The sequence below is a fragment of the Solanum tuberosum genome, unplaced genomic scaffold (genome assembly GCF_000226075.1).
Source record: "Solanum tuberosum cultivar DM 1-3 516 R44 unplaced genomic scaffold, SolTub_3.0 scf00298, whole genome shotgun sequence".
Classification (NCBI taxonomy): domain Eukaryota; kingdom Viridiplantae; phylum Streptophyta; class Magnoliopsida; order Solanales; family Solanaceae; genus Solanum; species Solanum tuberosum.
The window spans coordinates 655,556-666,291 of NW_006239219.1; the positions used below are offsets into that span (position 1 = coordinate 655,556).

General features: G+C 29.2%; 1 protein-coding gene across 1 annotated transcript; it reads right to left on the minus strand.

Annotated features, from left to right (window-relative positions):
- Positions 1 to 7,354: 7,354 nt before the first annotated feature.
- Positions 7,355 to 8,840, minus strand: LOC102582684 (bidirectional sugar transporter NEC1-like). The gene is made up of 6 exons (XM_006359369.2): positions 8,737 to 8,840; positions 8,615 to 8,651; positions 8,317 to 8,527; positions 8,060 to 8,224; positions 7,845 to 7,964; positions 7,355 to 7,729 (listed from the first exon to the last, which is right to left on the minus strand). Exons 1-6 carry the CDS (start codon positions 8,783 to 8,785, stop codon positions 7,448 to 7,450), a joined length of 864 nt encoding a protein of 287 aa, XP_006359431.2. The 5' UTR covers positions 8,786 to 8,840; the 3' UTR covers positions 7,355 to 7,447.
- Positions 8,841 to 10,736: the final 1,896 nt, after the last annotated feature.

Here is a 10,736-nt window from a genome sequence, read left to right on the forward strand (position 1 = left end):
TATATATATATATATATATATATATATATATTAAAGACAAATTAAACAAGGAAAATAATGTACGTTATCTTCTGCCGGCAGTTCATTGTATTCAATTCTCCATAGACCAAAGCTAGCTACCACATTAATGGATGCCTTATTATACTATTTTATATTTACACTAATTATATGGTGATAGAACTATAGGTAACTTGGATCGAAATAGATTACAAAATGAATCATAACTCAAACTCGTTTAATTTTTGTTTAATTTTAATTGATTTAATTTATTTGTAGTTGATTTAAGTACCTAACAAAAATACATATCAACAAAACAATAAAACTAATTATTTTTAAAAAAAAAATAACTGAGTTTTTCATTAGTTAATTTGAGCTACATATCAGCTTAGATTTTAGAATATTTGAATTGGATGGATCAATATGAGATGAACTAATAAATGGACGGTTTAGTGGATTGAAAGTTTATGTCTTCATGGACTAATTATCTTGTTATCCTTAGCTTTTTATATATTAAATTTGACTTTAACTTATATTCATACCATCAGTGAAAAATACTATTTTGCAACATCAAACATTCAAAAGATATTTATAAATAAACCTCCTAAAAATATGAAATTTGAAAACTTAAAAATAAAATAGGGATAATTACATCAAATGATCATTCGGTCAATTTGATTATAAAAAAATGGTCAATTTTTTCTCCACCTTTGTTGTCATTGTCGTGCCAGTTTCTTCTTCCGGTTTTTGAATCGTTTCGAACGGATTATATATCAAAAGACTCGAAATATCGAGAGGATTTTATATCTAGAATTTGGGACTATTTAGAGGTGATTGAGATTGAATAGTCGGTGTATACTTCATGTATACTCTATGTATAGTTACGCTATATTCAGCTTTTTGAGTGTATCATAATGTATAGTCAGTGTATAGCTCATATATAGGTAAGTTATATTGTATAGTCACTCTATACTTTCTATGATTTTTGACAAGCTATATTCTACAATTGCGATATATTTTCTATAATTTTGGCTATTTTTTATATAAATAAAACATGACTATATTTTTAAGTGATCTTTACCATAGGAAAATATGACCTAATGATGTAAAAGTAGTTACACTATAGCTATATATGTTGCATAAACTTTATCACAACTAACCATAATGAAGTCACACTCACTTTTTAATAGTAATTTGTAAGGTTATATGATTTGATGTAAATAACGAGTGTGAATGAATGATTAAATATTTCCATTCTTATCATATGTAGGACCACAAAATCATTTTCTGGAAATTGAGATTTGGCTTTTTGTATGTGAAATTCAGTCACCATTCCTAGAAATTAATCAGTGGCCACAGTCTCAATTAGGGGTGTACAAAATCGAACCGAAAATTGAATCAAATTGTAAATTGAATCAAATCAGGAAAAATTCGACTAGTAGTTTGGTTTGACTTGGTTTGGTATTGAAAAAAAAATCCGACTATATTTGGGTTGGTTTGATTTTTAACTAAAAAAAAACAACCCGAGACCAAACCAACCCGACATTATATATGTAATTTTAAAATTTTATTTTATACATAAAAATATTTACTTTGATATAATTTTAAAATATTTCTTATACTATTACATAGTTTTTATCTTTTAATATATTATTTCAAGTTTAAAATTTAAAGTTCAGAATGGTCCAATAAAGACTATAGTTCATAGATGTTGATAATTATAATAAAACTTAAATCAAGATCAAATTAATACTAATGACAAAAAAGAAAATCAATTCAACACTAAGAATGACAATAATATTGAATTATTTTGTTCTTTAGTTTTACATTGGTTTCGACAATTAAAATACATAATCTAATTTTAATTTTCCTTAAATATTTAGTAATGTAACTAATACTTATTAAACTTATTTTAGCATGATTTTGTACTTTTAAATTATGATCATTTTCATTATGGCTTTGCAATAATTATTTTATATGATGTTTCATTATTATTTTTTATTGAATATTTTAGTGTCATCAGTACTCATCTCATATTTTGGGTTATTTTCTTAAGAAACACCTTAGATAATTATATTTTGGTTGGACTAAAGAAATATTTGGAGTACAAGTTAATTATATGTTTGTATGCAAACTTACCGAAAAAATCCGAGGTTTATTAGTTTGGTTTGATTTATAAATTTAAAAAATTCGACACAATGATTTGGTTTGGTATTTGAAAAAACCTGAACCAACCCGAGGTTGAAAAACCCAAAAAAATCCGAATTTTATTAGTTTGGTTTAGTTTATAAATTTAAAATTTTTACACAAATAATTTGGTTTGATATTTGAAAAACCCGATCATGTACACCCCTAGTCTCAATCATCGCTAACGATTCCCATCTAATATCTTCTAATAATAAATACTGAAATATGAGGGTATCTTTTTCTTCATTAATTATATTTATACTTTCAAACAATTATATATCTTCAAATAAAATTTTTGTATCATATTTTAAGTTGGATACATCAAGATATATCATTTTGTAAAATTAGCTTAAAATAGATCTCTTAATTATATATCAACTTAATTCTCTTCATAATTATGCATTCACTCCAAATCAATTCATTCTCTTTCCTAAATTTCTCATCCCAAGTTTTATTCACCATTATTTCTCCTCCTTCTCCCTAATACGATCTTCTTCTGTCAAATTCACCTCTATTATTGCATTCTCAGCATGGAGAAAGAGTCCAGTACTACATTTATTCTCTTCTTTCACTAATTTGCTACATAAATTCGACTATATACGAATATATACACATATTTCTCTCTCTCTCTCTATATATATATATGCAAATATTATAACACCTTGTTTGGATGGTTGTTACTTGTTGTATTATATTGTATTGTTAGTGTAACACCGTATATGTATGTATATTTAATCAGTTTTTAAAAATTCATATGAATATATTAACTTTTGACATCACTAACACAAGTGTGACCCTTGGCCGAGTGGTGAAGAGGGTTCAATTTTCCTAACCAACCCAAGTTCAAATACCTAATGCCACATTTTAGTTTTATTTTTTATATCTTGAACCCACTTCATGAAAATCTTGGGTCCGCCACTGCACCCCGCTACTAGAAATACTTAGAATTAGAAAGAAACCATTTTTGGAAATAATCAAATTTGGAAAGTTTGACAAAGATAAGTTAAGTATGAGTTTTGGGTCAACTTCAAACGATCATAACTCCTAGATCAGGATGAGTTAGGTGTGCTACAAGATACTGTAGAAAATATCTTTGAATTATTTTTCCAACTCCACCTAGTTTGATCAATTTCGAGTTTGTATGAGGGAGATATGCTCATTTGAAGTTGGGTTGTCTAGATAAGAAAAGTCAAAACCGGATTTTAGAAGAGTATTATGGTCTTTTCACTACCCAATTAATTAAATTTATTTTTGGTAATTAAGTTGGGGTCTAAACTGATTGGATTCAGTTTACGCTTCATAAAAATAAGTTAGGGTTTTGAGAAAAGAGGAGAAAAAGCTTAGAATCATCGCCTTCTTGAAGATTTGCTTGTGGATTTCGCCAAGGGTTGATCCCTACGAGGTATGTGAGATCACATAGTGTTGGGTTAGTTCACCCACGCGTCAATCGTGATTTTATTCAGCCAAATTATGTTCTTGAAAGTATAGAAATTGAGTTCTTGATCAATTTGTTTGAAGTTTCTATTGGGTTCTTGATTGGTGAAGTTGTTGAGAAGTTCTTGATTTAAATTCATGAAAATTAGATGTCGTTTTGAGTAGATTCTTGCATATTTTGGTTATGTAGTCGAATCTAAGTGATTGGGGAAAGAACCAATTGAATCTAAAGGGTTTAGAGTTGAAAACCGAGCAAGAAAAATCAGAGATTTTCTGGGCAGGGGTCTGGGGCGCCGCGCCAACCAGAGCCCCCCACTTAGGGTTCTGAAGTTTGGGCTCTGGGGCGCCGTGCCAGCCAGTGGTCCCCAACCCAGGTTTTGAAGTTTAAGCTTTGGCACCCCGCACCACTCAGAGCGCCAGGGACGCCAGGTTCTCTACCCTTTCCCACTTCTTTCCGTACGAGTTCCCTTGAAACGTACCTATGTTTTCTAGTTGATTTCTACACTATAAGGTACGTCTAAACACATGAAATCATCCATGACATGAGATCATGACCCTTGAATCCATAATTCAATTCAAGAAAAGTTAAGAGTCAAGTCAAAAGAAGTTCATAAAGTTTTCCAAAAGTCTTTTACAAATGTTTTAACTTTGCTTCAAAACTTGAGTTTTGAGTTGAGTAAAGAGTAAAGATTGAAGTTCATTTCTTCAAAAGAGTATATTGGGACTATGTATTCCCAAAGAGTAAATGTTTTCACATTTAAACAAGAAAGGAAACTTTTGATTTCCAAAAGAGCCTTTAAGCTAGTTTTTCAGTAAAGAGTAAATGATTTCACAATTAAGCAAGAGAAGAAACTTTGATTTCCAAGATAGCCTTTGAGCTAAGTTTTGAGCAATTATCTCAAACCACAGAAAGAAGTTATGTTTTTAAACATATGAGCTAGTATCTTTTGAGAGTAGTATTGAGCATCGATATGGGGGAGAGTTCAGACAACTCCCTGCCCCCATAAACCATGTAGCCATCATGGGTTGAAAATGGTCATACTTTTTAGATGATTTCTTAGTGCTTTTTAGCTTAGACTATTGGATCCACTTAGTAGTTAGGTTCTATACCCTCGGCAAGGTATAGAGTGGCTCTGGCAGTGTGAGGCAAAACGTTGTATCATCACAATAGCTCTTAAGTGATGGTTGTCGGTTAGAGAAACTCCCACAGAAGTATTTTGTATTCTTATATACACAGAAGTAAATTGTATTTTTATATACATTTCAGAGTTCATATTGTATCTTTGCATACATACAGTGTTACTATTGTATTTCTAAATACACAGAGTTCTTATCCATGTTTTAAAAGTTTTTCTCTATACTGCATTCATATTATTGCTTTATATTGAAATGAGTTAAGTTGAGTTGAGTTGAGCCCAGGTATGTTCTTTCAGTTCATTCCAAGCTTATGTCTTGTTTAGTATTCCCCTCGCATGCTCGTACATTCAATGTATTGATGTCAGTTGGTCTGCATCTTTTTATGATGCAAATACAGGTAACCAGGATCAGCATCCAGCGCTTCGTTGATCCAGTTGAGTATTCAGAGTCTTGTGGTGAGCCTCCTTGCTTTCCGGAGGATCCCTATTTACATTTCTTTAGTAGTTTTCAGTTGTTAGGATGATCGGGGGTCTTGTCCCGACATCTCTCACAGTTTTAGAGGCTTCATAGATAGTTAGTTAGTTCATTTGTCATTATCTTGTTATTGGCTTATGTTGAATTTGAGTTGCCCTTTTTGGCCAGTTGAATGTTGATCTTTAAAACATTCTAAGTTATTCATTGAGACAGTTTAGTATGATTGTATTTTAATACTTTCTTTTATCATGAGTTAAGTCTTCCACTAAGAGTTAAGCCAGACCAAGGGTTCGCTTGGGGCTAGCAATGGTTCTCGAGTGCCAACCACGTCCGGGGTGTAGGCTCGAGGAGTGACAGTTAGTTTAAATACAATATTTATTTTTATTGTTACTTAAATTCTATTGTATCGTATGGTTTAAATCCATTGTTAGGTAACAACGAAAAGACTCATTTTATGTATCGACATACTTGGTACGAGCACGTCGTAAACTTAAGATTTTCTTTTCATTTTGTCTTTATTTATTATTCAATAATTATATTTCATCATTTACCCTACCTTTTTATAGTAGCTCTACCTCGTACCCTACTTTTCTTGTAGGTTATCATTCAAATTATAGATGTGTGACATTATATAATGACGGAGAATGATACAATCTATCTAAACATTATATTCTTTAAAATAATACAGTATGATATAATATAATGTGATACATTATAAAACAATACGTACTAACCATCCAAACAAAGTGTAAGAGTTACATGTTGCTAAATGGGCTACAAATACCAATACCAACTGTTAACCCAATGGCTACAAAGATAATTCTAAAATCTGTATATATATGTATATCAATTGTCCTTCCTTTTAAAAACGAACTATTTGTAAAGCCCAAACTATTTGAGTTTGACTTGGCACCCTACCAAAAACAATCAAACAAACATATCTGATATTCTAAGTGTTTAGTTGCATTTACCTCTTTTCTTTTTTTAGGTAATTTTATTAATTGTGAGATATATGACTATTATTTGTCCCCAAAAAATACAAATCTCTCTATTTATAAAATTATCTCAAAAAAAAAAAAGTACAAAGGTAATGCAACTAAACACTTACATTGCTTAGTAGTATATTTTTTCAAAACCTACTATATACATTATTTGTGTGCGCATACAATGTTGATATATATATATTATATATACACTGATAGTATATGCACACATATAAGAATTGTGCCTAATGTAAAAAATTAAAATTAGATAAGGGCGTTATAGAAAATCCATCAATTTTCATTGAAAGATACATAACAGCTCTAGTATCTCACTTCCTCCTAAGGGGGGATTAGAAATGATACAAAATTGTGACTCAACTAATTACTCCGTCTTATTTTATGTGATTTTATTTTCAGAATCAAATTATTTCATATGATTCAATATAAAAAAAATTAAAATCAAATTTCTATAATTATAAACTATAAAAACATTTTAAATCATAATAATTAATAAATTAATTATTTTAAAAATTAATTCATCAAATAGTAACTAGATCGCATAAAATAAACGGATCAATTAGTTTTTTTTTCTCGTGGAAAGAAAAAAAAAGACAAAAAGTTGAAAGTTTGCTTTCTAGTTTCTACCAAATGGACGTCACTGAAGTTTCTTGTCATTTTCTTCTCTTTTTTTTTTTACATTTCTTTTTTTGAAGAATTTTCTTACAATGCGTCTTATGTGATTGTTATTTCAAACGTTTTTCTCTTTTTAAAATAATTTTTTTTCTTTTTACTCTTCTATCGTAACAAAATCAAAAGTGAATAAATTATCTTTTTCAATTTTATCCTTAATTTGCACCAAAAAATAACGTATGCCAAGAAAAACAAAAGTCCTTAAAAACATATTTCTTAAGCAATATCATTTTAAGAAACGTACAAAATACAAACTGAATAAGTAATTAAAGAGAGCAAAATCAGGAAATTAATATATTCAACTTGCATTGATATATAAAATCAAGACACAAAGCAAGGAAGCAATTAATGCATCCTTTAATTAGTAAAAAGCAGTAAATAATGTAACAAAAGTAAATAACACATTAATTAGCATGAATTTCATCTGATACATTATATATAAATTCCCCTTTTACATTTTTAACCCTTCTTTGCCTTTGGCTATTAGGGGGCAAATATATATATATCTCTTTGTAGCTTAATTTTTTGTGCATTAATTAATTTTCTCATACGTTAGAAGTTGTTAGTGCAACTACATCTTGCTTATCATTATCATCCTTTTTTTCATCAACACTATCAACTTCTTCTTGCTTATTCTTATTCTTATTCTTATTCTCATCGTCAACATTTTCTTGAATTATCTCCACCACCACCGCTTTCATGTCAATCGCGATTTCTTTCAGATCCATCAGACTAAGGTCCGGTAGAACTTGTTGCTTTCTATTTCTGTAGATTGCGTACAATATCATTTGTGCAATTCCGAATGAAAACCCTAGAATGTTTGGCATCTGTTTATACAATCACAAACCAAAGTTAAATATAAGCATATACTGTCAAATGTATATAAGTTAATCGATCAAATTGGAAATAACAATGTTTTGTAACTTGTAAGACATGACTTACTGCAATGTACATGTCTTTTTTCAATAGACCATAGAAAAACCACATGACAGCGCAGATTGTAAGGAAAAAAGAAAGAGGGAATGGCATGAACTCAACGCTCTTTGTTTGAATAACGCGTCTCTGCAAAAAAAAAAAATGTTTGTATCATGACACGAAATATAAAAATTATTGAAATGATATTCGATTTGATTTGATTTTTTGATTATGATACGTACCATAATGCTTAAAGGAGCAGCGAAAACGCTAACAGAAAAGACGGCACAAATCCATCCAACGATACTGATTCGTAACTCATTTTCTTTAGCAAATATATATGTCAACCCAACAATTGCGCCAAATGCCACTATGTTAAACCCAATCAACAGGTTCGTAGCGAAAATCTACAAAATCAAAAAAAATTTAAATACTTAAGACATTTCGTTCTGAATTCATAATTTCAAAATATTATGAATTTCGCGATAAGAATATATACCTTAGCCGATTTAGTGGCGTATATCATGAAGATAGTGAGATATATCAATTGTATACCAGTTCCAAAGCTGTTAATTGTTATGAGCAAAATCTCATTTTTTTTTAGATAAGCATAGTATAAATAAAGCATCGCGCTGAAAAGCGAAACCGAATAAGGTATCGATTGAAATCCTTCGGTTGATTTTCTTTTAAATATCCTATAGAAAGTCGGCCTGTAAAATAAGAATATTTGCAAATAAGAACATTATTCCGTGTATTATAAGAAGAAAAATGATAATGATAATGATGATAATTCTTACAGTGGGGACAAGTACACCAAGAACGACACCCCATTTCCTGTGGAAAAAATACATGATAGTTAATTATAATTGAGAAAAAATAGAGGAAAATGAAAGATAGAAAGAAATGAATTATTAAGTACCAAGAATGCCAAAAGCAAAGGCCAATTGAATAGTAGTAAAGAGAGGCATTCTTGAGTGTACTTGTTGTAATTATTGAAAAATGATACAAAGAGAGAAAAATAACTCAAAGTATGAGAGGGGAATAACATAAATTGTTTTGCCAATGTTTATATAGGAATAATAAAGTGAGTTATTGCTGAAAAAGATTGCTTGTTACTTGAAAATACTCCACAATACCTTTGGCTTTGAGCTGTCCTAAAAATCATGTTTATAATCGACTTGGTTTTAAATGTGAACAATATAATACTTCTAATTCTTTTTGTCTCAAAATATTTGTGTTTTTCATTTACACGACTCTTAGTAAGATATATACTTCTTTATATCAAAATAAGTGATGTTTGGCCTTTTTATTTTATTTCAAAATGAGTGGTGTTTTAGCATTTGAAGAAGAAATGATCTTATACTGTTAAAATTGTCCTTGTTTACCTAACCAAGAATCATTAATTAGTTTTTCTTTGATTAGAATCAAGTTAGTAAAAACATTCATTATTTTTCAGGAATGAGTAGTTTCTTAAGAGGTGATCTAAAATCACCACTTATTTTGGAACAGATGGTGTAATATAATTAGGAGGGATCGACATTTAATATCTTCATTGAACGAATTCTCTTTTTATGTGCTATAATTGAGATATTTATAGTTTTCAAGCACAATTACTATTAAGGACAGGTCTCGTCGCGACAAAGCTTTCAAATTGGCGGCGCCGGTCACCTACAAGTGCAGAACTGAACGCTTAACGCGATTGACGTAGATAATCAAGTAAAATGAAAAAAATAATTACGTAATTTTATTTTAAAATTCTAAATAAATATTATTAATAAAGACGACAAGTATTTTGCAACGAAGAAGTATAATTCAATATATTCCCATAGGGCTAAATAAAGGTAGGTAGTTAATTTTCTTGAATATCACAATTTTTGTTGAATGCTAATGTTGTACGATATATCTTTTCTCACCAATCTATATAGTTTGTTATTTAGGTGTTGGATAGCTAGTATAAATTACACCATTTATGTGGTCCGTTGAAACGGGAATTGTTTGGATAATATTTGGTTGAAATTGGAAAAAAACAATTTGAACTAGAATTTAAAAAAAGAGTATTATAAAACAAAAAATATACATTTAATGCCAATTTTCTTTACTTGTTGTTCATCTTAATTAAAGAAACTTTGAATCTGTAATATTATTAATTTAGATTAATTAAGAGAAGTACTTTCATGAAAATTCGGGATATATAGTTTAAATTCTTGATTCTTTAATTAACATATTCTTAACACGGAAAATACTGATTTATTTTATATAACCAATTATATTTTGTTCTGTCAAAAAGCTGAATTATGTTGATCAACTATATATAGAAAGATACGAGAGACAGAAGCGAAGCTAAGATTTTAAATTTACGGTTTAAGATTCTAATTTTTAAAAATTATTTAGTTCTAAATTAATAATTATACATAAAAAAACAACTATATCATATCGAGTGTAATTCTATAAGTGAGATCTGAAAAGAATAAAATATACGTAAATCTTATCTCTACCTTTATGAGATAAAAAAACATATATTTTTATTAGACCCTTATTAGAACATATTTCGTGATTACATATACAAAATGTAGAAAAAATTAAATTATTGAATTCGATCAAATTCATACGTTATATACGTTATATATTAGCTCCGCGTTGAGGAGGGACTAATATGGTTTAAAGCATGTAAAGCGAGGACATGATTTTATAATCACGCAGATAACATGCATGTTTAAGATTATAAATATTATAATATATAAGACGTTTTAATTTTCTCTAAAATTATGTATATGTTGAATCAAGCATTCACATGAAATAAAATGAAATGGATACATTTTGAATTTTACGACCTCACATACATTCAGACGAAGCTAGGATTTCAATTTTATGAATTCTGAATTTTATAATGATGACTTTAAAGTGACAATAACTACGTTT